The 25957-nt window shown below is 40.9% G+C and overlaps 4 protein-coding genes across 11 annotated transcripts; all 4 read left to right on the top strand.

Annotated features, from left to right (window-relative positions):
• Positions 1–775: 775 nt before the first annotated feature.
• Positions 776–11080, top strand: LOC135616686 (enhancer of mRNA-decapping protein 4-like). Of its 4 annotated transcripts, none has more exons than XM_065116160.1 (12): positions 776–1704; positions 3825–3874; positions 3950–4106; positions 4308–4526; positions 5464–5592; positions 5834–7450; positions 8786–9133; positions 9307–9426; positions 9664–9834; positions 9941–10102; positions 10218–10343; positions 10520–11080. In XM_065116160.1, exons 1-12 carry the CDS (start codon positions 964–966, stop codon positions 10826–10828), a joined length of 4149 nt encoding a protein of 1382 aa, XP_064972232.1. In that variant the 5' UTR covers positions 776–963; the 3' UTR covers positions 10829–11080. The 4 variants fall into 4 exon arrangements, with proteins under 4 accessions (XP_064972232.1, XP_064972226.1, XP_064972220.1 ...); XM_065116154.1 differs by having other exon boundaries at positions 10215–10343; XM_065116148.1 differs by having other exon boundaries at positions 10200–10343.
• Positions 11081–11371: 291 nt separating this feature from the next.
• LOC135616681 (heme A synthase COX15-like) lies at positions 11372–16108 on the top strand. Its single transcript, XM_065116131.1, has 7 exons — positions 11372–11628; positions 13804–14117; positions 14609–14834; positions 14918–15163; positions 15249–15359; positions 15446–15577; positions 15792–16108. Exons 1-7 carry the CDS (start codon positions 11419–11421, stop codon positions 15963–15965), a joined length of 1413 nt encoding a protein of 470 aa, XP_064972203.1. The 5' UTR covers positions 11372–11418; the 3' UTR covers positions 15966–16108.
• A 3294-nt stretch (positions 16109–19402) lies between these two features.
• LOC103976960 (uncharacterized) lies at positions 19403–20443 on the top strand. Its single transcript, XM_009392328.3, has 2 exons — positions 19403–19671; positions 19808–20443. Exon 2 carries the CDS (start codon positions 19821–19823, stop codon positions 20271–20273), a length of 453 nt encoding a protein of 150 aa, XP_009390603.2. The 5' UTR covers positions 19403–19671; positions 19808–19820; the 3' UTR covers positions 20274–20443.
• LOC135581771 (probable galacturonosyltransferase 4) lies at positions 20157–24586 on the top strand. Of its 5 annotated transcripts, none has more exons than XM_065116116.1 (9): positions 20157–20290; positions 21811–22018; positions 22129–22160; positions 22292–22403; positions 22504–22685; positions 22813–23024; positions 23167–23524; positions 23600–24175; positions 24291–24586. In XM_065116116.1, exons 2-9 carry the CDS (start codon positions 21919–21921, stop codon positions 24564–24566), a joined length of 1848 nt encoding a protein of 615 aa, XP_064972188.1. In that variant the 5' UTR covers positions 20157–20290; positions 21811–21918; the 3' UTR covers positions 24567–24586. The 5 variants fall into 5 exon arrangements, with proteins under 5 accessions (XP_064972188.1, XP_064972172.1, XP_064972182.1 ...); XM_065116100.1 differs by having other exon boundaries at positions 22289–22403; XM_065116110.1 differs by having other exon boundaries at positions 22126–22160.
• Positions 24587–25957: the final 1371 nt, after the last annotated feature.

Below are 25957 nucleotides of genomic sequence, written 5' to 3'. Positions count from 1 at the left end.
GAAGTGTCTGTCCTACGACATCCGCTCCATTGACCGAGACAGTGGCCGATGCTGACTAATGTGCTGCTTCCTATTCACTCCGATGATACTACTCACAGCGAGTTGTTGGGATGGAAAATGAATTTTTGGTGCCATACTTACTCATGCCGGCAGAAAATAATCATCTTTTGTCCTATTTTGTACTATTACGCAAGTGGCGAATCAGTCATCATTAGCTTCATCGTAAGTAGCTTTACCATACCATCCATTTTATTTGCAGATGATGGATGGATGGATGGATGGATGGACTCCGACTCCATGTGCATGAATGATTGATTGTTCGGTGTCGGAGGTGCAACCAATTCAAACCATGAACATTACGTTGAGAGCTCCCTGGCATCCACCTTCTAGACAAATGTAGACTTCAAATTGAGTGCGAACTCCATCGAGGAGAAGAAGAATGAAGGCTCGGATTGCCAGCCGATCTCTTTCTTCTCTTAATACTCGTGCTTACCTTTTCACTTATAGACTCTTAAAACAGGAAAAGCAGTCCGAGTCAACATCAACGTGATCCCCCTAAACACTATTGGGATGTCCAGTATGTTGGCATGGAAGATCAGCATTCGTCTCCTATATTCTCAGCTTCTATATTTATTTTAGAGTTAATTATCGACATTAAATTAGATTATTTATTTTATTTTATTTATTAATATAATAAAATAAAATAAAAAATCAAATTTCGAGGGTAATTTTGAGATTTTATTTTTATTTTTATGGATGTTTGCATGTGCAGTAAATGACTTCTCATTTCGTACTCCTCTCCCTTCCTCTATTCGCTCCCCACCTCCGTTCCCTCCCCTCTTCCTTCGCAGTCCCCCGCTTCGGATCGCTTCACCTACGCCGCCCCGGCGTTGCGCACGGTAGTGCCACTCCGCCGACGGAATCCCAGCCATCGTCCCTGGACCTCGGAAGCCGCGTCCGCCGATGGCGTCCCCCGCGGGGAACCCCAACCTCTTCAGGCCTCCCAATGCTAACCCTATCACCGGCCCGTCGCCGTTCCCCCAGCCTTCCTCCTACCCTCCCCCTCCGCCGTCGTACCCCTCTCCGCCGCCTCATGGTGCGTTCTCCTACCCTCCCACCACCTCTCCGTTCCACCGCCACCCCTTCCTCCTCTACCCCCAGGACACCCTCCACCGGCCCGCCATTGCCCACGCCGCCGCCGGCACTCATCCCCCCAACCCTAATTCCGTCCCCAGCACCAGCCCTAACCCTATCTCCAACAACAACCCCGGCGCCCGCCTCATGGCGCTGCTGAATCCTCCTACCTCCCAGTTCGAATCCGCCGTCTCGATGCCGGCCCCTTCGACCATGCCGTTGGAGTTGTCGCCTCCCGCAAACGCGGTCGCCCTGCGTTCCGCCCCCTTCACGCTGGCGGTCGTTCAGCCGGTGCCGGCGAGGTTGCCGAGCAGCAAGCAACCTCGGGGACGGCTACTGGGAGGCGGACACACGTGTGCGTACGATGTGGACTCTAGATTGCTGGGCGAGTCGCAGCCACCACAGCTCGAGGTCACGCCGATTACCAAGTACACATCAGATCCGGGCCTTGTTTTGGGCCGTCAGATTGCTGTCAACCGAACGTATATATGCTACGGTCTCAAGCTTGGGGCCATTCGGGTGCTCAACATTAACACAGCATTGCGATCCCTGCTCAAGGGGCACTCTCAGGTTGATCTTGCTCGAAACTTCTGATTCAGTTTCTCGTAATGTCTATCCGGTCACTGATTTATTGTTTTTAACTTAGTCAATAGATGACTGAAATATCATGTTTTCAATAATTTAGATGAAACCATGATTGATAGTAATTTACGGTGATTCAAATAGCAAACTTGGAGAACTTTATTCATTCATGCCATTGACATAATTATTCAATTTTGTTGCTTTGTTTTTTTTGTTGGAATCATCATTCGATGATTTTTAAGAATGCTACTACGAAATCGAGTTAAAACCAAATAGGAAATCATGATTTAGCTTGAGAGTAATATAAATTCTTGTTTTTCTACAATGAAGATTCAAGTTGAGCTTTTAGCATTCATGTAAATTATTCTTTATTCCTGTCACTAAAGGTTTTGCAATTATTATCATGAATGCAGGCTGGAATAAAAGAAAATAATCAAGGAAAAATGAAGTAATAGTTATTTGCAACATCTTCCTTTCACTACTGCAAGAACTAATTTCACCAAAGGAAATGCCATTGTAAAGGTTGTCCTGATATGAAGCATATGGTTGGTGGCCTAATTGTCAAATATTTCAAACTGACGGTGCCAGTTAATTTTGTTTGTCATAATTACCTCAAACTATTGTCTATATCTGGTATGTGCAAATGATACCGGTCAGGTGCTTGCAAGGTCAAATTGGTGTTATTATTTCTAAGATAATAAACCCAACGTGGAAGATGTCCGATAGACAACTATGATTATTTTTTTTTGTTTGATGCAAATATTAGTATATTTATTTTGTTGGTTATTTTGATAGATGCCTTGAAATAATATTGTTAATTTTGATTGTTGAAACTTGGGGATAGTGTTATCAAAGGCGCTAGGCGCTAAAAAGTGTCAAGCTTTTAAAATGCTCGAGGCTCTAAGCGCTCGCACGAGCAAGTAAGACTCTCGTCAATATAAAAATTATAAAAAATATAATCAAGGAGAAAAATCATTTAAATAAAAAATAGACAATGCATGAGTTTCATCTTATTTTATATTCAAAATATCACTGCTAATACATCGAAGTAAATTGATTTAACCATCCATAAAGCACTAAAACACTACATTGTTCCAATCGAACAACAATCCGAAAACTACATTTGTCATGATTCAAGATGTAAAAACTATAGTGAAACTCCAAAATAGAGGTTGTTGGATTAGAAAAAACTTGCTTAGCTGGCCTTACTCATGGCATGTTGTTAGCACTGTGCTTACACACTATGAGCAGCTAAAATAGGTCAAAGTATGGTATAGAATAAGTAGTCCAAAAATAGTAGGTCTTTAGTTATTCTCATGGAGGCTTAAAATGCTCTTTAGTTTATTAGTTGATTCTGATTAAATTTAACTGGATGATGATGGTTGTCTGTGGGGGTTGGAATGGTTTACTGCACTGTGGTACATGGAACTTGCAGGCATAATGATCTATATGTTCAATCGACCTTGTTTAGATCGGCTGGAAGGTATCCTGTGTTATAAATAAGTGGTTATGAGGTTGATCCCCAGTGTACTTAATAAATTATTCTTACGAAATGCACGTTTATTACCCCTTGTGAGCTTCTGATGCCCTCCACAGGGGGCTTTGTGTACCCCATTGGGTATGGCAGCCCTTGATGGACTACTTGACCTTTAAGTGGATTTATTAGCTTTTGTACCCATATGGTCATGAATGTGTTTGCGACAGGCATTTAAATATGGCATAGTCGATGTACCCCACTAAAAAAAAAAAACCTCTTTACCTGTAAGTTTATACACTTACGTTTATTAACACTTTAGGTTCATGATTTTTCTTTTTCCTATGATCTATTTTATTGTGTACATGTTCTCTATTGGAACAGTTTTTTGTCAGACATTCCTGTAACGAAGGCTGTTAATGAAACACCTACATTTTTACGTGTCATTGAAGAGTGGTTTGTTCTGTTTGTAAAAGTAACCCCTTGACCAAGTTGTTCTATATTCCCCTGTGATGTTTTTTTCTTCTGAACGTAGTTTAGTTATATTGCATTGAGCGGAGGTATGATAAGTCAGAACTCCTAACTGCTATTATGGTTTGATCAATACTTCAAATTTATTTGATTTTTGCTCCAGAGAGTTACGGATATGACTTTCTTTGCTGAAGATGTTCACCTTTTGGCAAGGTACACTACTGTTCTTTATTTTTACTTATCTCTGTTCTTGTTCATCTCTCAGTATGCTAATTTGCTTTATCACAGTGCAAGCATTGATGGAAGGGTTTTTGTATGGAAGATTGATGAAGTTCCTGATGAGGAAAATAAGCCACAGATAACCGAAAAAAAAATAATTGCTGTTCAGATTGTAGGAAATGGAGAGTCTTATCATCCACGGATCTGTTGGCACTCTCACAAGCAAGTAAGTTCAACTTTTAAGAATAAATATGTCGTGAATTGTTGGTGCTTACTCTATGTGGACTTTAATTTATAATCCTTTCTTTTTTTTCCTGTTTAATTCATGGTTATATGGTTGCATCTTTCAATTTTTTATTTAAAATTTGTTTGACAAGTTTTTCGTATGAATCTCATACTTTTAACTTTTGTGAGATCTTTTTTGCAGGAATTTTTGTTTGTTGGAATCGGAAATCGTGTATTAAAAATTGATTTGATCAGAATTGGAAGAGGAAAAGAATTTTCAGCAGAGGAACCTCTCAAATGTCCTGCTGAGAAGCTAATTGATGGGATCCAACTTGTCGGTAAACATGATGGAGATGTAACAGATTTGTCCATATCCCAGTGGATGATAACCCGATTAGTGTCAGCATCAAAAGATGGCACGGTTTGTAGTTATCACTATTTAATTCTATTGATAATTGCAAACTAATAAGGAACTTATGTGGCAACTACAGAGAATTGTCATTAGAATTTTACTTGTAAGAGCTTTTTGCTGTTACTTTTTCTTTGTTTCACATGATAATTATATAGTCAAGTGGGCTGCATGGTAGATAGAGTTTCCAGCAGATTCCAAATAGATTGGGACATTACCTCTTGTTGTGTTTGTTGCTGGGAAATAGAATTAGAAATTCTACCATTGTTTATTTTGTGAAGATGCAACTTCTAATTGGTAGCCAAGATGTTCTAGCAATATAATGTATGCCGGAAATAAAATGTGCCTCGAAAGATGGGAAATAAAGGTGGTGGTTAGTCCATATGTGTTTTCTCTATCTTTATAACTCCTTTGATTTTTGACATTTTATTCATCTGTATAATAGTTCAGTTTCTCATTTTTCATTGAAAATCTATTTTTAAGCTAAATTTCTTTGATTTTATGTTATTTAAGTTTCTGTAATGTGTGTATGAGGTCTTAGGTCTAGACTGTCCTATTTACAACTATTCCACTATTTATTTTGTCACTTCCTTTAGCAATAAACTTTGTCTGAGATATGAACATTCTATCTTATAAAAGAACCACTTGTTGAATTTTGTGGATCAGATGCTATAAACAGAAACATCAAACCGTGAGGGGTATTCATCTTTTTGAAGCCTACTCATAAGATATCATCCTGTTTGCTTTTTTAGCTTTTATTTTCTTTTCCAGTCTTTATTTTCCTATCATTCTCAGTGGGAAAGGGTAGGATGTTGTTTAGAAGCTTTTGAAGTTGAAAATCAAAGATAAATTGTGAGGTTGTAAATCAAACATTCTTGTGTTCTATCTGCAATTTAGTCACCTAATCTTTCTTTTTTATGAACTGGTACTGCTGTCTTTTTTCATACAGGTAAAGATCTGGGAAGATCGCAAAGCAGTGCCCCTTGCTATGTTGAGGCCACATGATGGTGAACCTGTTAATTCAGTTGCATTTATGGCATCACCACACCGTCCCGATCACATCAATCTTGTCACTGCAGTATGGTTCCTTGTGCCTCTTTTCATATGTTCTGAGGCTGCATATAGTCTTTGATGTGTTGTCTTCTTTAATAAGTTCAAATTTAAGTTTAGGTATATATGGTGATTGCAGTTATATTATTTCTTGTCTTGCAGTTGATGGTTTTTGACTGAAGTGTTTCTACATTGCTTTATTGTTTGGCAATGTTAGCACTTTGTCGCACCATAGTTATCTGTAAGTTGGTTAAAATTTTCTGTTGCAGGGCCCATTGAATCGGGAAGTGAAACTATGGGCTTCTACCAGTGAAGAAGGTTGGCTCTTGCCTGGTGATTCTGAATCTTGGCAGTGCACTCAGACCTTGGACTTGAGAAGTTCCTTAGAACCTCATCTTGAGGAGGCATTTTTCAACCAGATTGTAGTCTTACCTCAAGCAAATCTGATAGTTATTGCAAATGCTAAGAAGAATGCTATATATGCTGTGCATGTAGACTATGGCCCATGCCCAGCTTCCACACACATGGACTACATAGCAGATTTTACTGTCACAATGCCTATTTTGAGTCTCACTGGTACAAATGATTTCCTCGCTGATGGGGAACAAGTGGTTCAGATCTACTGTGTGCAGACGCAGGCTATTCAACAGTATGCGATGGAGCTGAACCAGTGTTTACCACCACCAACTGCTAATGCTCGTTTGGCAGAAAATCCTTTATATCATGCTTTTAAGACTCCTAGCTCGGAAACACTCTACGAGTTAGAGGCATTTCATGGGCCTCCTGTCAATACTCCTTCAGCAATAAATGCTTCACCAAGAGAACAGCTTTCGGTTAGCAGTACTAGAGGTGCATCATCAGCCCCATATTCTACAGATTCAGTTTCTTCTGAGGTCATGAAAGTACCTGAATTGTCCACATCAAAACCTGAAGCCAAGACAGATGTTCCTCCACTTGCTGAGAAAGATATTGATGTTCAATATGTCTCTTCTTCTGTTCCTGTGAATCTAGACCTTGCAGGACGATTAGCTGGTCTGAGTGGTCCACGTAAAGCTGAACATGGATCACCACTTGTTAACAATGTTGTGGACCATCCTGTTTTTGATTATTCAGTTGACAGGAGAGTGGATTCTCTTGTGGCAACTGCACCTGATATGCCTTCCACAAATGATAACTTGAGAAAGGATGATCCTTTATCTGGACCAAATGATCCTTCTAAGGTGTTGAATCCTCTCTTGTTGCTTAAGCTTAATGGAAACACAACACACTTAATTACTCCTTCAGAAATCCTATTAGGTGTCATAAGTTCCTCAGACATTAGCCATGTCATTCAAGTCCCATTAGGTCAGAAAGTTCAGGTTCTAGATACAATCATAAATAATAATATCAAGAGTCAAGAGGTGGAAGTAAAAGTTGCAGGCAAGGGGCGATCAGGTCAGAAAGAGGATTTTGATACTCATAAAGTGCCACAAGCTGTTACCATTGAGGATAAAGAGAGACCCTTCCAAACTTTAGAAGCAACATTAGGGGTGGACCATGAGAGTTCCATGGTGCTAGAAACTTGCACTATGAGAGAATCTTGCCTGGTTGATGACACTGCTGAGACAATGGATCAGCCTCCCAGTACTCTCAAGGTAGATGTTGAATACAAGAAGAGGGATATGCCTGAAAAAGAATCTGATGTGACTGCCATACCTCAATCTCTTTCAGTTGCTAAAGGGAAGAAGCAAAAAGGAAAACAGCACCATATGACTGACCTTTCATCCCCTTCTTTGAGTCCTTTTGACTCTAATGATTCTTTAAATGAACCAGAGAGAAGCTCTGTGGTTCCTTCAACCGATGCTGTCATTCCTCAGATTCTTGCTCTACAGGAAACACTGAACCAGGTTTGCATTTTTTTTTAGCTGCTCGTAGGTCAAAATTTGAACTTTGTTTTGTGAAGTAAGCTTCACATGGTACTGTGTCAAACATGGTCAATGATAATTTTGTTCTTTTCGTTTGGTGTAAAGGATGTTTCTTCACCTGAAAGTTTTATCATGGTTTAATTTTATTCTTAAAATAAAGTATGTCATTAGTATGTGACCAGGAAATTAAGATTGATATTGAGCATGGAGCAAGATATTTGCCATGTAACATATTTTTGGAAGGTTTAAGATTTTGTTAGTATTTAGCTTCTGTTGTTATAACTCGGTGTATATCGCAGCGTTTTATGCCTGCTACATGTTTATACTTTTTCTTTTCTGAAACCTCATGGCCTAGCTTTCTTATGCGATTAATTAAACTATTAAAAAGGAACATAGTACATACAGATATATCAGCATTCATGGGTTGAGTGGCCACTGCTAGAAGTTTGGTAAGCATATTAAAGCCTGTATATACATCTTCTGCCCAGAAGGTAATATGAGTATCTTAAATGTTAAAAGTAACTGAATAATGTGCTCTCTGCAAGGTCAATCCTAAAGTAAATGCATGTCCAAAATGGTAATCTTTACATGATTAGAAAAGCCTAGCCTCCCCCTCCTTTCTTTATGATTTGTTTAGTTTTGATATAATAAATTATTTATTTATGTCTGAAGTTGTCAAAGCTATTGAAAACTCAGTTCAATTTTGTTGTTCCCCATCATGCCAAAATGTGAAGTGATATTTATCTTTTCTGGAAACCAATATATTAACCATTTATGCATCCCATTAGTGTCCATTTATTGTGTCTATAGTGACTTCTTGTGCTGGTTGATTCAGTTTTGTGTACATATTCTTAGTGCACATCTTTGGCAACTCGATAGTTTCTTTCCATCTCCGTTTGATTATAGTTGAAGTGCAAGATGATAACATCAGCTGTTACTGATTTTGAGGAAGGATTGGTACTTGTGTATAGCTTATGCAATTCTTTGGCTTTACAATCCGGTTTTGTTATTTATGTTTATGATAAATTTTGTTCCTTCATTCAGTATATATCTATATTGGGTTCCTTTGTTAACTTCCATTTTTCCTCTAATTTCTCATACTGGGTTGATGTTTTTAAAAATATCTTGGTCGGGTTAGTCTTGATTGATATCTATACTTCATTATAGAAGGAATGTCTTGAATCATGAATGACTAGGGCTTTATGTTTGCTGTTAAATAAGTTTCACATATTGTTACTCTCCATATGGTGAAATCAATTTGTGTTCTTTTGCCATTCTTTTATATCATTAACTCACCATAGCGATGATTCTTTGCAGCTCATGAACATGCAAAAGGAAATGCAGAAGCAAATGGGTGTAATGTTGGCCGCTCCTATCGTGAATGAAGGCAAAAGATTGGAGACGGCATTAGGAGGGTGCATGGAAAAAGCTATCAAGGAAAATGCAGATGTTCGATGGGCTCATTTTCAAGAGGAAAATTGGAAACATGAGCGGGTTGCAAAGGACAAGATGCAGCAGCTAACGAATCTGATCACCAACGTCATGAACAGGGATTTGCCTGTCATGTTGGAGAGGACATTGAAGAAGGAAATTTCTGCAGTAGGGCCTACTGTCGCACGGGCAATTACACCAGTTATTTCTTCAGTTATCACTGAGTTATTTCAGGTTCCCTTTTTTACATTCCATTTTTTGAATTTAATCTTAAGGAATAATAACTTCGAACATATCAGATTTCAAGTTTCCAAGGGATAAAGTCTGAAATTTCTCAACTTTTTCTGAGACATGGACCCCTTGGCTTTAATATGTGCCCTTATCCATGCGTTGTGTCTTGCTCATAGAAAGGAGTTGGTGACAAGGCAGTGAATCAATTGGAGAAATCTATTACTGCAAAGCTCGAAGCTACAATGTCTAGGCAAATCCAAACACAGTTTCAAACATCTGGAAAGCAAGTTCTTCAGGTGCGAAAAGGATTTCTTTTTGGTTAAATTGGTAAATTCTTTCTTCTAGCAAATGTTGAACTCATCTTCAGAACAAACACTACTTATTTCTGTAATATTCAGAGAGCTGTTGGCTTGTTTTGCATGTTTATCTGCCACTGACGTTTCTTTCCCATTTTTTTCTGAGAATTTTTTTTTTTCAATGAATGTCATCTAGATTCAGTCTAAAAGTTGCTTTCCTTGTACCTCGACATGCAGGATGCTTTAAGGTCTTGTGTGGAGTCCTCAGTGGTTCCTGCATTTGAGAAATCTTGCAAAACAATGTTTGAGCAAGTAGACAGTGCATTTCAGAAAGGAATGAATGAACATACTGCTGCTGCTCAACAACAGCTTGAGGCAGCATATACTCCCTTAGCACTTACTCTGAGGGTACGTGCCTAACATGTGGGGTTTTGGTGGTTATCCTGTACTATATTGTCCCGTGTTTATGGCAGAGACTATTCTTCATTGTCAACCCTTTGTTCTGTATATACAGGATGCCATTAATTCCACTTCATCAATCACCCAAAATCTTACTACTGAATTGATTGACGGCCAGCGGAAGCTAGTAGCTCTAGTCGCTGCAGGAAACACAAAAGCGGCAAATCCAATTTCTATGCAGCAGACTGGTGCACCCATGCCCGGTCTTCCTGAGATGGTAAACATTAGATTCCAGCATGTGGTATATCTTCCTACGCACATAAGATCATGCCTTGGTTATGAGGATAATATCTTTGAATGCTCATTTGTAGCAGGCTTTGTCTGTTCAGCAGGTCGAGGCACCTCTGGATCCAAAAAAGGAACTCTCAAGATTAATATCCGAATGCAAGTACGAGGAAGCTTTCGCAATTGCTCTACAAAGAAGCGATGTATCCATCGTGTCCTGGCTATGCACACAGGTATGTTGTTTACACGCATCTGAAAAATCGCTGGCGATGAAAGATGGATCCATCTATTTGCCTTCAGGTTTAATGGAGTTTTCATGATTCTCAAGCAGTGCGTTTTGTTCCACTTCTTATGCTGATATGCCAACGAGCTGTTCACTATGTTTATCTTGGCATCATTTTTGTTTCAGGTCGATTTGCGTGCTATTTGTTACACCGTACCACTTCCTTTAAGTCAAGGAGTTCTGCTAGCCCTTCTGCAGCAGCTAGCATGCGACATCGGCACTGAGGCGTCAAGGAAAGTGAGTTGGATGACAGACGTGGCCTTAGTAATCAACCCAACAGATCCAATGATCACTTCATACATACAGCCAATCCTCGAGCAGGTTTACAACATCCTTGCCCACCAAAGATCACTTCCCACGACGAGTGCCTCTGACGTTACTAATATGCTTCTAGTAATGCACGTTATAAATTCTGTACTTATGAGCTGCAAGTGATCTACGCCGAGGTCGGTGATTCTTGAGGTATGTGAATGTTTACTAGTACGGTAGGAATTGATTTGTAGCTAAAGGCTGTGTAAAGAAATGAACAAGCAAAAGCCCAAAAAAAAAGAGGAGGAAGAGAGGGTTGGTTTGAGGGTTATTTTTTGCCGTGACGTAGTGATCAATATAATTACTCTATTCTTGGAAGAACTTTCGGTTGCGTTTTGCATGTCATTATATATATTTTATGAACTATTTAACCGATCATCAAGTTTTGCTATCAAGTTATGTTCCCTAATTAAAGTGAATAATGACACTACTATAATTCCATGCCCTCAACATTATTCTTCCTCACCCACGTAATAAGTCATATATGATAAAGTTCAATTGAGAGGAGTATATACAAAAAATCGTGTATATATATATATATAATGTCCTATCATAACCCTGCTTAAGGTGAACGGACCAGATCTGTTCTCACTAATCGGATGATTAAGTCGGCAATCGAAGGCTTGCTTCGGTATAAAAGCCGCATCCCCTCTCTTCCTCTGGCCGTTTTTTTCGCTGTGCCGTGGGTTCAAGAGACTGTAGGCGTTTGGGGAGAGATGACAGGGGGGCGATTGGGAAGTCTGATCCGGCGGGGCAAAGCCTCAACTCTGATCTCCCAGCTCAAGAATTCTTCTCCCAGGGTTCCTTATGGAGGCTCCTCCTCCCCCGCTCTTCCGCCCCCTCCGCGATTCGGCGGTTCGGGATCTCACCGAGAAGGCTTTCTTGCCAGATTCGCCTCGTTCTACGGGTTCAAATCCATGCCCAAGGTTCGATCCGCGTTGCCTTGATGTCTTCTTTTATTGGTTGAGAGTTCTTGATTGTGGAGAACCGTGTCCATTGTGCCGGTCAATTGCGTTAAGCGATGATTCTTGGGGTTTTCTTGTAGCTTGAGAATCTTGGGGTTACTGAGGACCTAGATCGAGAGTCTTGATCAGTTACCGTACCCGATGTCTACTTGTAACTGAATGAAGAATCGTGGGGTGTCCAAGAACCATTACCACTGTTCTTGAACGACTGCCTGCGTACGATGTGTTACTTTTTGGGTTTGCTTCAGGTCTTAGTCGTTGTTAATTAGTTGAACTTTCTTGTGAAAAATTGGGGTTTCGACAGTCCCTTGTGGTCGCATGCTTCTGAGTTGTAGATGATGGAGTCAAGATTCTTGAAGGGTTTAAGGTTTTGTATTTTCTTGACCTATAAGGAATAAGACAAAACACGAAAGGAAGAATGAGAGTGTAGATGTATATGTCTGATGGAGTGTGGCTAAAAGGTACTCTTGATGGACAGCAGAGATGGAAGGGCAGCGCCCTGGAAGAGAGACCCACCATTATTGTGAGCAAAAATAGAGCATGATCATATCTACGATTCTGGATGGAGCGAATCTGGTGATGGGCATATAATAATGATCTTCTTGTAACTAACCACATTTGGGGTTTTCTTTCAGGTCTTTGTTATAATTCGTGAGAATAATTTATGATAGAGTTGTTGGTTTAGTGATTCTTATGCTCGACTGTCTTTGAGTTAGATACAGATACCAAGTTGAGGTTAAAGAAAGCGAAGAGATTAAGAGTCTTGTATTTTTGTGTTCAAAGATAGAGAGAGAGAAGCTCACTAATGGATAACATGGGCAAAAGGAGAGTGCCCTGGAAGACTGACAAGAGCAAAAGATATGGTAGTTACTACAAATCTGATTCTAAATGCAGCAAGTGTCTTGATGGTCTTTCATAAATACGAGCACATCCCTATAAAGAACATATGGATTCATGTGTCTTTTATTATGGACTAGTTGGATATACAAAAAAGTACTTCAAGTTTTGTGAGAAGTGAATTCCCCAATTGCTGCGAGAAAAGAAATCCGTGAATGAGCCCATTGCCCTAGTAGAATAAGTTGAACCAGCTTGAGAAACAGATGTTTTAAATAGAATTGGACTTAATAAAACTGGTTTTAGTTGGGAAAAAAGGAAGAGTTGCAAAGATGGGTCTCATTTCAAGCAAAGGAATTAGCATTCATGTGACCAAGGTATTTTGTTTTTGAGATTTATAATTCCTATAGTGTAGATTTCTACACCATGGTTACAAACTATCTTTTACTGAATGAGGAGGTTGAATTAGTGCTTTAGTTTATGCCTCAAGCTCCAACTTCATGGTGCAACATTTTTGAAATATTTATATCATTTTTCAGTCTGTAGGCTTTAGTTGGATCAAGCAATCATTCATTGCATTAGATAGCTGCGAAGTGCTTATTGTTTACACCATCAGTCAATGATTAGATATTGCTCATTTTAGTCACACTCAGGTGCCTTCTTTCATCAAGATCTATTTGACAAGTTTAAATTGTTGTGGTGCTGGCTTCTGTTTTGGTTGATCATACTTGAAAGTTGTTAGGTCATTGTACATCATGTATTGCTTTCTAAGATCTCTGGAATCTAAGACTTTGTAAACCCGAAGACTGTGTTATAAGCAAAGAATATCAATGCACTAATTTGTAATTTCTTTCTTGATATTTTCTTTGTTTTCTTATAAAACTAGCTCTTAAATTAGAATGCTTTACTTTTGTTGGTATGACTTCATCACATTAAATATACCATTTTGTTAAATTGAGCTGAACTCTTGAGTAGTTGCTTAAGCATATGAGGTATGATGGGCTTTCTTAGTCTGTTAACCATTACTTTTGCCAGCGGTTCTTGTTGCTTTGCCTACATAAAGCCTGTTTGTCAATCATCTTTATGATGTATGTACTTACGGAATGTCTTATTTCTCAAGTATTATATGCTATTCTGTCTGTGGATGACATATTTCTTTGGAGATGATGTAATTTTCCTTTTAAGGCTAGCTAATTTTATCTTGGAGAGAGCATGCCCTCGCATTTTTTACTTTACAATCTTACTTAAGATTGCTCAACAATCTGAATATGCCTAATAGCTTGTAGCGCCTTTTGTTTTTAGAGTCTATATGGGCAATCTTCAAGAAATATGTCCACCTCTATTCCACTGGCAAGTTCCAGTAAAATGGATTTATCAAATTCAGGTTTGAGATTGCTTGTCACTAAAGGACCTCATGCTCAGAAGGTGGTTGGAATATGGCTTTTTGGTTGTGCTGCTTGGGTGTTTAGTTTAGTTGTACTAGGTGGTGTGACACGTCTCACTCGTTCTGGTCTATCCATGACTGACTGGAAGTTCACTGGAGGACTACCTCCCTTGTCTGAGGATCAGTGGTTGCTTGAATTTGAGAAGTATCAGCAGTCACCAGAGTACAAGCGGTAAGACTGGTTAATATATATCATATTTTTAATTTACATGCACGCTGCATTTGCTCTCCGAAATTTCTGACCTCTTTAATTACTGTGGATTACTGGAAGTTTTTGTTTCTTCAAATGGCAGATCAACATTTGGCATCTATTGATTTCAAATGAAGCTTAAATCGTTTCTCCAGGCAACTTTGTTTATTGACAATAATGTTTTGTCCTAATATTCGAATGCGTATGCCATTCAATTTATCAAACATTTTTCAAAGGTCTAAATTCATAGGTTCCTGTTGAATATAAGTAAAGATTTCATGGAACTCTTTGAATATAAGTAAAGATTCAATTTTTTTACTTGAACTAGAATGCTATATCTTTGTACCCTTCACGATAGGTAACTTGAACATTTTTCGAACAATTTTTTTTACAAGACTCTAATCTGTAAAGTGAATGCAGTATCACTTTGTTGTCTATGCTGATAGAAGAATGTTATCATTAACTTCTTGCAGAGTGAACAAAGGGATGACTCTTGAAGATTTCAAATTCATTTACTGGATGGAGTATGCACACCGGATGTGGGGGAGGGGTTTGGGGATGGTGTTTGCCTTCCCATTTATGTACTTTCTTGCAAAGGGTTTTATTACCCGGCAACTAGGACTCAGACTCTCGGCACTTTTTGCAATTGGTGGTGCACAAGGGCTAGTTGGCTGGTGGATGGTCAAAAGTGGACTAGAGGTAATATGAGTCATCCTTAATCCATATAAGCATCAAAACTAGAGTCTGTTGATTCTTTTTCCGCTTCCTTTTTATTTGTGTAGGAACCTCCATCAGAGTATGTTCAGCCTAGGGTTAGCCCCTATCGTCTTGCAACTCATCTTACGTCTGCATTTGTTATTTACTGTGGTATTCTGTGGACTGCATTATCTGTAGTTATGCCAGAACCACCAAGTGGAACATTAGAATGGATTCGTGGAGCAGCTAGAGTTCAGAAATGGGCTGTTCCTGTTAGTCTCCTCGTTGGCATGACAGCCATCTCTGGAGCTTTCGTAGCAGGCAATGATGCGGTAACGAGTATTCGGCTACGTGAACATCATCAATTAATCTAGTATTGGCGGCCTGTAATTAATTATTTTGAATGAATGATGACAGGGACATGCATATAACACATTTCCCAAAATGGGTGATTCATGGATCCCGGAAGATATTTTTGACATGGATCCACTTATACGTAATTTTTTCGAGAATACATCAACGGTTCAGGTAAATAACTTGGCCCCTCCCTAAGGTAAATGAATGGCGGTCGCCACAACTTACCGATTGGGCATACTGTTTTCTGACTTGTGCAGCTCAATCATCGTATCCTTGCAACAGCAACACTTGCATCAGTTGTTGGATTGTGGTTTGCTGCAAGAAAAGTGAACATTCATCCAGCTGTGCAATCTTTAATTGGAAGTACCTTGGGGATGGCAGCACTCCAGGTAAACATCTATTATATTTTTCATAACTGTAGTTTTTCCAATCTACTTGTGTATTGGTGAGATGTTACTTGTAATGTGTTATATGCATTACAATCTACTCACATTAAAAAATTAAAGCACTTAATTTTTTAATGTGAGTTCGTTTCTCCACATCATAAAATAGTACCAAGTGTTACTTGTATAATAAAATTACAACGTAAAATGAATGTTGCAGGTAACGCTGGGGATCACGACGCTTCTCACGTATGTTCCAGTGTCTCTGGCATCAGCACACCAAGCAGGGGCACTCACCCTGTTGACGCTTATGATCATCCTGACGCACACGCTGAGGAGGCCCTCTCCAGCCCTTCTCAAGTCCCTCACTTCCATCCGAAAGATGAAGAGTTAGTTAATGCGGGGGGCTGATATTTCTACTCGATGTGATTGTCTTTTCGACCGCTGACTGATATTTGTGTCTCCATTGCGGTTGTATTTTTAGTTCTACTCGATGCCAAGTGAAAGTTTTTGGGTTATTAAAATTATTTACATGTGTGTGCTTTTTTGTTGAGGTGCAAATAGAAGCTAGTCAGAAAGAAAGTCATGTAGATGTGGAAGCCACTGATTGATTGCCTGACAAACAAACCCAATATTTCCACTGATTCTGAAAATGTAAAAATGAAAACAGGATCACAACACAAAATTATTTGTTATCACCGAGTCCCTTGGAATTATGATTTTAAGTTCATAAAAATCTTACCAGTTCTGTAAGTCAGGATTTTCTAAAGAGAATTAGTGTATCTATTATCTCTCCTTTGGTTGCATAAGGCCTGCTATTCCTACCCCATAAAAATATTTATGTAGAATAAACATTTCACACAGACATACAAGCTGCAAGGAAAGAATAGCAGGCCTTATGCAACCAAAGGAGAGATAATAGATACACTAATACTCTTAGAAACTATGTAGTGGTTTCTTGTCCAATAATTGATACACTAATACACAAATACATTTTTTAGTTCATGTCCAAGAATAGGTTGGTATTCCTACCATAAAAATATTTATGTAGAATACACATTTCACACAGACATATAAGCTACAAGGAAATAATAGCAGCCTTATGCAACCAAAGGAGAGATAATAGATACACTAATACTCTTAGAAACTATGTAGTGGTTGCAATTATCATCTTTGTTAATGCATCTAAAAATGTTTATGTAGAATAAACATTTTTTAGTTCATGTCCAAGAACAGTGTGGTATTCCTACCATAAAAATATTTATGTAGAATAAACACTTCACACAGATTGCTCAAAAGTTTCTCCGAGTCTTGCCATTATTTTTATCCAACCAATTCGAGATGGTATATGCGTCATGAAACATTATAAATAAAATCAGTTTAACTCATTCAACCAATCCCTTAAACTAGGGAGGTGACATATATACTGTGAAAGAAGCTCATTAAGAACAATGATGTACTGTGTAACATGTGTGTTGATAGTGGTTTCCAAGAAGAACACTATGAATCAAGGGAGAAGATATGAAAACGGATTAAAAATAAATCCATCCATATGAACAACTAAAAATTCGGTGATACTCATATCCAAGATCCTAAAGAAGATCAGAGATTGCTTGAGTAACACCACAACAGGAGAATTATATTCAAGAACGACTCTGCAACACCAAAATGTCCTCGACCTTCGTTACCGAGGGAAGACAAATGGTATGAACTCTCTTTGATCACCTATCCCGGTACTTGCAAAGACAAGAAAAGGCGTCCGCTGCAAAAGGTGATTTCCTATTTGGCCTTCTGATGCATCTACCAAACCCTACCAATAGATCCCCCTATATATTGAACCGATCATGTCCTCAGCTGCATTCTACGGAAAAGAAACTCAACCGAATTCAAGAAATCCCATTAAAGAAATCCAATCTAAAGCAATGAATCGAAAGAACTGAAGACTTAGCCCCCGTCTACACACTGTTCGATCACCTCAACCCATTTCTGCAAGAAGAGGTGAGATGGACAGAAAACAAGAAACGAAAAAAGAAAGAAAAGGGAACGCCGACATTGAAACCCTAAACGAAACCCCCAAACTCAAGCGACATAAGGGGTTTAATTTGAATGACCATATGTTTCTGAGATCCCCTCGTCGATCAGACACAGCGAGGATACACGAAATTCTTACATGCGAAGGCAAGTTGGAGTTCATAAAAAAGAACAAAGAATACCAGAAGGAAATGACCTTTCAGATCTTGAGATTGAATCGCCTCGTCGTCCAGATTCATCAATAACCCCCCAAACTTCTTCCGCGCATAGGCAGATCGGTCGTCAAGAACACGAGAAAGAATCAGAGAGATCACCTGACGTCGCCTTACCTCGGAGAGAAGGGTGGCCAGCGAGGGAGAGCAGATCGCCTTTGCATCAAGGCGATCGCCGAGTTCTTGGAAGCGGGATCATAATATAGTCCTGCTTTCAAACTGGCGCAAATCATCTCTCTCTCTCTCTCTCTCTCCATACCAAACACGCACGCCCGGGGCAGAAATAGAACCGGGAAGCCGTTTTCTCACGTGCACAGCACGTGACCAGTTATATCTCTTAATTTTCTCTATTGACAGCACATTCATCCTTTGCGTGTTTCGTTACGCTGCTGCTATTTATTATGTTTATTAATTCCTCTTTCCTTTAATCTCGCTGCTCGCTAATGTACATACGATCAATTGCATGATTACGATACGACTACGTCTTATTATAATAATCATCACATATACAGTATCTTCTCGAAATAGATCCAACGGAGTCGAGCAGATCACCTAATCGTAACACGACTTGAACTTGAACCGGCCATCAGCAGCCGACCATTCCTACCGTCGACCGGATCGTTAGACCAACGAGTTGTATTGCACCGGCTGGGAGTCGATTATGGTCTTGGTCGAGCCATCTGGTTTGGTCGCACCCGGAACGTGCCTCACCTGACCACATTGTGCTCGATCTCATCGCTTCATCCCGTACGCGGTCTCTCTTTCCTTCACGACAAGCTCTCTCGTCTGCGTTCGAATCGTGACACATACGCTAACCAATGAATGATTAGAATTACCATAAACACAGCAATGAAAGGACCAACTCCGTCGTGGGCGACAGCCACGAAGGTACTTTCTAAGACACCTAATCGTGCAACAGACTCAACACCCAATCAATGATGGCCTAATGCCTGCGTTGTTACCTGCAAAGATAAGGTCACGGCCAGCTGTAGTACCGGATTAAGGACAAGAGATTAAGCAACGAGTCGTTGGTTTCTTCGCCATCCGCAAGGAAACGCGTGTCCTGACTTATATTTTAACTAGGTGATTACGTAGGTTAATCCAGAATTTGGTTGTGGGATGATCCAGTCAACCCCAAACAACAGTTTGCAAAGCAACACTGACGCATCGCCATAGCTGTGCGGGGCGTGTCAGGAGGCGGTCATCATCATCCGCGGCCTTCGTTGCCTGTTGACGCGTGTTTGACGCCTTCTCTTATCCACTTTTACTGCGCCCCCCCAACTGGACCGTGTAACACACCCGTCGATCCAATTTAAACAGAATGAACACATTTGAATGGACCGAAATATCCTTATCCTTTTCTTTATTGTCATCGTTACTCATGGATCTACACAGTTTCTTCGTCCCATGTTTCTGGTCTCTCAGTACTTTGGCTATCAAGGGCAAATCGGGAAAGTCAAAAAGGAAGAGGCGGAGCTCCCCACAAAACAAAGAAATAAGAAGGATATTAAATACGATAAAGAAAACAAAAGGCTCAGATATATAGAGAGAGAGAGCGAGAAGCAACGAGGCGTGGAGAGGCGAAGACGATGGATGTGGAGAAGAGGGGAGGCGAGAGCGTGTGAGTCGTTCAGGCCGTTTCGGTTGTTCGCGTGGCGTGCGAGCAATGCCTCCTCGTTAGCTTTCCCCATTCTTCTCTGCTACACACATACACGCGTATATAGATATATATAAATATATATATATATATACATATACACCCTTGCCCGACGCACCATCTTCTTCTCCTATCCTGCCCTGTTTGGACCAGCTATCGGGCTTCCAAGAAGACACCGCCCACGCAGCAACCGACCTCAGGTAAGACGGACGGAACACTTTCCTTTAAACAGTTCTTATGACCAAGTTGTTTGATCCCTCCTTTTGTTTCTTCTCCTGTCGATCGCAAATGTTAATTATCTGATGCAATCTTCCTTGCATGTCAATGTCGAGGCAGGATTCGTAGGACGATGGATCGAGACAAGAAGAAGAGAGGCAGGGAAGAGCCGCGGGAACGACGAGCCGCCGCGGTGGCGGAGGCGGAGCTACCGAAGAAGAAGGGGAAGAGGAGCGAGGAGGCGGAGGCCGTACCCGAGAGCTGCCGCGTGGACATCGTGGACGTCACCGACGTGTTCCGCCCGCCGGGGCTGTTCGAGTTCCCGTGGCAGAAGGGCGAGGTCCTGCTGCTGCCGGAGCCGCCTCATGACTGGGACCTCGGCGAAGCCTTTTTCTCCTCCCTCGTTGACGGCTCCTCCGCCGCCATCGGGTTCCCCGGCGACCGGCTCTCCCCCACGGTCCCGGGCCCCTTCTGCCTCCCCGAGGAGCCGTCCGACGGGGAGCTGGACGGCGGCGTGGATTGCATCTGGAGCTCCGTCCTCCGCCAGCCGCTCTCCACCGTGTACAGCAAGAACTGCAACGCATGAAGAGAGAATCGTAACAGGTTCTTCCTCTTTTTCTTTTCCCAGGCTTTCTCTTCTTTTTGAACTTAGATGTTAACTGTAATGGTTACAAGTGATGAATCCTATTCGAAAAATTCATCTTATTTAAATGCTTCAGTTATATTCCGCTCTATTTATTAAAAGAAAAAGAATCATATAGCATTGTTGTCATGTGAAGGCATTGGAAATGGTTACCAAGTCGTTCTTCCAACACATGACACTGATAAAGCGAAGCATTTCTACCCGCAATCGTTCCAAGTATTGGACGATTCGGCGGTCCATATAGTCCCCCCCATATTGGGGCATCGCGATGGTGTGCATCGAGGTCAAGCACGAATCTCAAGCACCGACTATCTCTGCATGTGATTCATCCACCAATCATTCTCTAATTTAGTGTACTTGGGCAGAGAAGAAGTACATAATGGAGTCCGATAGGATGTGAAAGGTTCCTAATAATGAGGAGGTACTGTGGATGCAGTGAGGAACCATTCTGGTATTGGTCATTTTCTGAGAACCATATACCTCGAGGTTTCGACGTCAACAACTATTGCATACGCTAGCAACCTTCGTGTGCTTCTCTAATTCCCATTGTTGAAACATACGCAAGAGCATGAGTTGTTAGTGTTGCATGAAAGGGCACATAGTTTACCCAATCGGATCTGCAGAATTGAGTCCCGATACAAATATTTCGCTTAATGCTACTCTCCGAGAATTGAGTCCCATGGGAACATCGACTTGGTGTCGGTAATCAGTTGAATACGAATCAAGTAATACATATTATTTGATCATCCACAATGCGTGAACTATCTATCCAAAGTGCTCCAAAATTACAAGTTTGGCAAGCCATGGACCCACGTCGAACGTATATGACGAGCGAATAGAACACGGTGGGCCGGAATCGACAGGGCGATCGAAGTTGACCCACCACGTGGCCGCAGAAGCATTAATTATCGGTAACGATTAACGTGGGAGCTAATAATGATTAGATCAAAAATAAAAGAAAAGAAAAGCACCATTTTCTTTAGAGAGTCGGCGAAAAGGGGGGCCCACTTTGGTTCGGAACGAAGCGGGAGGTGGGCCCGAGTCCCCAGGCGTGTGGTTTGGGCCGCATGGTCTGCCGACGCTTGGTGCGTCCCCACACCGACGCGAGGCCCCGCGCGTGTGGGAGAACGACACGAAGGCACTCCTCGTTGGCAACGCGTTGCCTTCTCCATGTCATCCCCAGTCCTTTTACGATCTTCTAATATTAGGATCATGAAAACTCAGATTCATCGCCTTATCTTATCGATTAGTATTTCGTAGTTTGAGTTAAAGAGATACGATTATGGAATTTTGATGTTGAAGTACAACATCAAAGAAACCGAATTCAGGCGATAGGACGGTATCGCGCGCTGCGTCTTTTCATACGTGTCATCCACGTCATCATCAGACTCCAGAGAACACGTCCTGCTTCCCTAACGTTTAAAACAACTTCCCCTGCTTCCCCCGATACCTAAACTTATCCTTTCTTCTCCATTCGAAGGGAGTTTGGACTCGCCAAGGAAGCAATCACTTCTTCGATACGAAGAGCGGAGACGCAACCCTTAACATCGAGCGGCTTCCGCCTGCGACGAGAGGAGCGAAGGCAGAGATGGTGGGAAGGAAACTGGTTCTGTTCTTGCTCTGCATCACCGTCGTCGCGCCCATTGTTCTCTACACCGATCCGCTCGCCACCCAGCCTAGCTACCTCGGTAATGCCTCGATCAAAAAAGAAGCAATCGTTTGCCCTCTTTTTCTTCTTCTTCTTCTTCTTCTTTCTCTTTGGGTTTCTTAAAAGAAGTACGTGTTCTTTTGGCAGCAGATATCCATCTCGGTGACGAGATCCCAACTTTGGTAAGTTACTCTTTTCTTTAGGCTCGATGCTGGTCTTTGAAACCTTCATCTCCGAATCTTTTCGGTAGCTTTTGGATTCATGATCTCTTCATTTGGTACTTAATCGGGATGACTTCATTTCGGCACAGAAGTCCGTCGATGCGGTTCGAGAACCAAGTGGGATCGTCTACCCTGAAAACTCTACCAATCCCGATCAGATCTCGGTTCATGACAGCGGTAGAGCGGTTGCATCTAATACAACCAGTAACATTTCTTCTTTATGCTCTATTTGAATCACAGTTCCGCAACATCATCTCCCGTCCAATCATATGACGATCTGTGCTTGCTGCTTGATCGATGACAGCGTTGCCTTCGGGCAAGAATGGTGACCGCAGGAACCGAGTTCTATCACAAGACAACAACCAGACGGCTCCGTCAGAGACGGATGATGGTGCTGTGATTAGGCAAGTGAGTAGCAGAGAAACAAGCGAAGGGGCTACGGCGATGGAGTCACAGACCGTGCTTCCAACCCAATCTCGAAATCAGGTAAAGCATATGGATATAAGCTTTAGATCTTCTCAACATCTGTAAATGTAGCTTATATTATGCAACAGTACATCTTTATTAGCAAATTTAATGTGAACGAGATACATTGACTGTCTTCGACAACCAGGAGAAACCAGGAAAAAGATCGAAAAGGGATTCAGGTCGTATGCCGGATGCTAAAATCCAGCAACTTAGAGACCAGTTGATGAAGGCAAAGGTGTCTCTTGGTCTTTCGTCTTCCAAGAGCAACCCAGAATTCATCAGGGAGCTCAAAGAACGAGTGAAGGATGTTGAGCGCACGCTTGCTTATGCAACCGAGGACACAGAATTGCCAATCAAGTAAGGTTTCTTATACCTACATTTACCTATTGCACTTTAAGGCGAGAAAGTTTGATAGAGACAAAAGTAACAGAGGAGGCATGTTTGAATGAAGCTTTGCAAATAAATCATGTATCCGAATTTACTTACTTTAATTATGCAGTGCTCAGGAGAAACTGGAGGCGATGGAGCAAACTTTGGCCAAAGGGAAGCAAATTCAACAGGACTGCTGTGCCGTCGTCAAGAAACTCCGACGTTTTTATCTCTCTGCAGAGGAACAAGTGCGTGTTCATAAGAAGCGGGAGTTGTTCCTCACGCAAGTAGCTGCTAAAACCCTCCCCAGAGGTCTCCATTGCCTCTCGCTGCGTCTCACCACCGACTACTACTCGCTCGACTCGTGCCAGCAGCAGTTGCCGAACCGAGACAAACTCGAAAACCCTCGACTCTATCATTATGCGCTCTTCTCTGATAACGTGTTGGCCACCGCAGTCGTTGTGAACTCCACAGTGTTCCATGCCAAGGTCAGCCCTTCACCACTCTTTATCATTACCTCGATCTAACCTTTGTTCACCGGAAGATTTCCTTTCCGACTGCAGGACCCTCAGAGCCATGTATTCCACATTGTCACCGATAAGCTCAACTATGCGGCCATGAAGATGTGGTTCTTGGCAAACCCACCGGCGAAGGCTACGGTTCAGGTTCAGAATGTCGAAGAGTTTACATGGCTGAACTCGAGCTACAGCCCGGTCCTAAAGCAGCTCGCATCTCGATCCATGATAGATTACTACTTCCGATCCCAACATGCCAAGTCTGACGAGAACTTGAAGTTCCGAAACCCCAAGTACCTGTCTATTATGAATCATCTGCGGTTTTATCTGCCGGAGATCTTCCCAAAGCTCAGCAAGGTAGTCTTTTTGGACGACGATGTGGTGGTGCAGAAGGACCTCACCCCCCTTTGGGCCATTGATCTAAAGGGAAAGGTTAATGGTGCCGTCGAAACATGCGGTGAGAGTTTTCATAGGTTCGATAGGTATCTCAACTTCTCGAATCCCCTCATTGCCGAAACCTTCGACCCGCATGCTTGCGGATGGGCATACGGAATGAATGTGTTCGATTTGGACGAGTGGAAGAAGCAGAATATTACTGCTGTCTATCACCATTGGCAGAATCTGGTAAAGATACAACAAATCCTATCTCTCACGCTTTTCACTCGGATTAAGATTGATGTTTATGTCTCATTCACATGGTTTGATCTCTCTAAATTTGTCACTGCATCCATGTCTACAGAACGATGACAGACAGTTATGGAAATTGGGTACCCTTCCGGCTGGATTAATTACATTTTGGAACAGCACGTATCCCCTGGAACGCTCATGGCATGTATTGGGACTCGGATACAACCTGAACGTGGAGCAGAAAGATGTCGAGGCGGCGGCCGTCATACACTACAATGGAAACCTGAAGCCTTGGCTGGAAATAGGCATGACTAAGTATCGCAACTTCTGGTCTAATTATGTGGACTATAACCAGGCTTATCTAAGAGACTGCAACATCAATCCTTAGGATATATATATATATATATATATATATATATATATATATATATATATATATATATATATCCTAAGGATTGATGTTGGATATTTACTAATTTTCTTTTCTTTCTAGTTTTTAATTTTAGAACTTCAAAGTCAAAAGCTTTGTGCTTTTGGATCTATTTTTTTTTTGCTACTTAGTGTTGCAAAGTTAGGATAGGGTCATTACAATAGTTTTCTTTTTCTTTGGGATGATAGTAGAAATTAATGAGAATTAGAAATCAATTTATGTTTATAATACATTGTCACAAGCTTAGTTGGTTTTGTTTAAATCATGCGGCATCCTTAAATGTCCGTCCATAAAGGTCAACCTCCCCGAAACCTCCCATGGTCTTTTAGGACCTACAAATGAGAAAATGGGTTAGAAAAAGTACATCACTTATAATTCAGAAACAAACATTCCAGAAAATACTTCATAATCAATATAAATTATAAACAGACTTCATAAGCTCTGAACATGGTCCACTATAGACCGAGATCTCTTACAAGTGTCAACATGACACTTTATTTATAAGTCTAAAATGATTACCAAACCTAACTAAATTGGAATTATTAAGCTTTCGACTATCCCTCTATATGCTGTGCAAAGTATGAACAAACCAAAAAACATGGACATATATGAGCGTTACATTAAATACATTGTTTATAATTTTGTCCGTGACATTATTCCTTACTTATTCTTTCGATGTCCTCGTCGAAGCCTTTGTCAACTCTCTCTGTTGTTATTGTTGAGTAGTTAAACTTTTGATCCATCATGTTATTTCAACTTGCAAATGACTCTGACTCTAGTGTGGGGTTGGCATAGTTACGTTGATCCATGTTGGTTCCTGCGGATCTTTTAGATAAAGGAAAAGACCATCCTTATTATGTGTCAGTCTCTTAAATGTCTGCTTCTTAAATTGGGTAGATGCTTATTAGAGCTTTAACGAGTACCGCCTCGTAAACTTTTGAAGTTTTTAGGTCATTCCTCTATAAAATTTGCCCATCAATTCTTCTTTCACTTAGTTGTCACTTCCAAGTAGGTTCATATTACTTTCATTTTTTATTGACATTTGTTGGGAAATAAATCGGATAATCTACTTTCAGTAGCACTGATCACTATTGGTAAGGATTTGATAACTATTATTTTCCATTTGGTTTCTTTGAAGGGTCTTTGAACATGTGCAGAGCTACTCTGCTGGATAGAGAAGAGAATTGGGGTACTCAGTTTCGCCCATTCTCTTAAGAGTTGAGAAGGCAAAGGTTACTTAGCTTTGTTTGCCTTCTTGAGGGTTATACTCTATGCCATCGAACATCTGGAATGCAAAAATTTTTTACCCTAACTTGAGTAAGTCTCTAATAGTTTTGGTCGCATTTGGG

Source organism: Musa acuminata, chromosome BXJ1-3, assembly GCF_036884655.1.
Source record: "Musa acuminata AAA Group cultivar baxijiao chromosome BXJ1-3, Cavendish_Baxijiao_AAA, whole genome shotgun sequence".
NCBI classification, from domain to species: domain Eukaryota; kingdom Viridiplantae; phylum Streptophyta; class Magnoliopsida; order Zingiberales; family Musaceae; genus Musa; species Musa acuminata.
The sequence above is the reverse complement of the archived record's forward strand: the minus strand, read 5'-3'. Positions and strand labels throughout refer to the sequence as shown.

Coding starts and splice junctions, on each gene's coding strand:
- LOC135616686 (XM_065116141.1), top strand. CDS start 964: ATGGCGTCCCCCGCGGGGAACCCCAACCTCTTCAGGCCTCCCAATGCT. Junction 3,875..3,949: donor GATGTTCACCTTTTGGCAAG/GTACACTACTGT, acceptor GCTTTATCACAG/TGCAAGCATTGATGGAAGGG. Junction 7,451..8,785: donor TACAGGAAACACTGAACCAG/GTTTGCATTTTT, acceptor GATTCTTTGCAG/CTCATGAACATGCAAAAGGA.
- LOC135616681 (XM_065116131.1), top strand. CDS start 11,419: ATGACAGGGGGGCGATTGGGAAGTCTGATCCGGCGGGGCAAAGCCTCA. Junction 11,629..13,803: donor GGTTCAAATCCATGCCCAAG/GTTCGATCCGCG, acceptor TTTTGTTTTTAG/AGTCTATATGGGCAATCTTC. Junction 15,164..15,248: donor TCGTAGCAGGCAATGATGCG/GTAACGAGTATT, acceptor GAATGATGACAG/GGACATGCATATAACACATT.
- LOC103976960 (XM_009392328.3), top strand. CDS start 19,821: ATGGATCGAGACAAGAAGAAGAGAGGCAGGGAAGAGCCGCGGGAACGA.
- LOC135581771 (XM_065116094.1), top strand. CDS start 21,919: ATGGTGGGAAGGAAACTGGTTCTGTTCTTGCTCTGCATCACCGTCGTC. Junction 22,161..22,288: donor GTGACGAGATCCCAACTTTG/GTAAGTTACTCT, acceptor ATTTCGGCACAG/AAGTCCGTCGATGCGGTTCG. Junction 23,025..23,166: donor GACACAGAATTGCCAATCAA/GTAAGGTTTCTT, acceptor TTAATTATGCAG/TGCTCAGGAGAAACTGGAGG.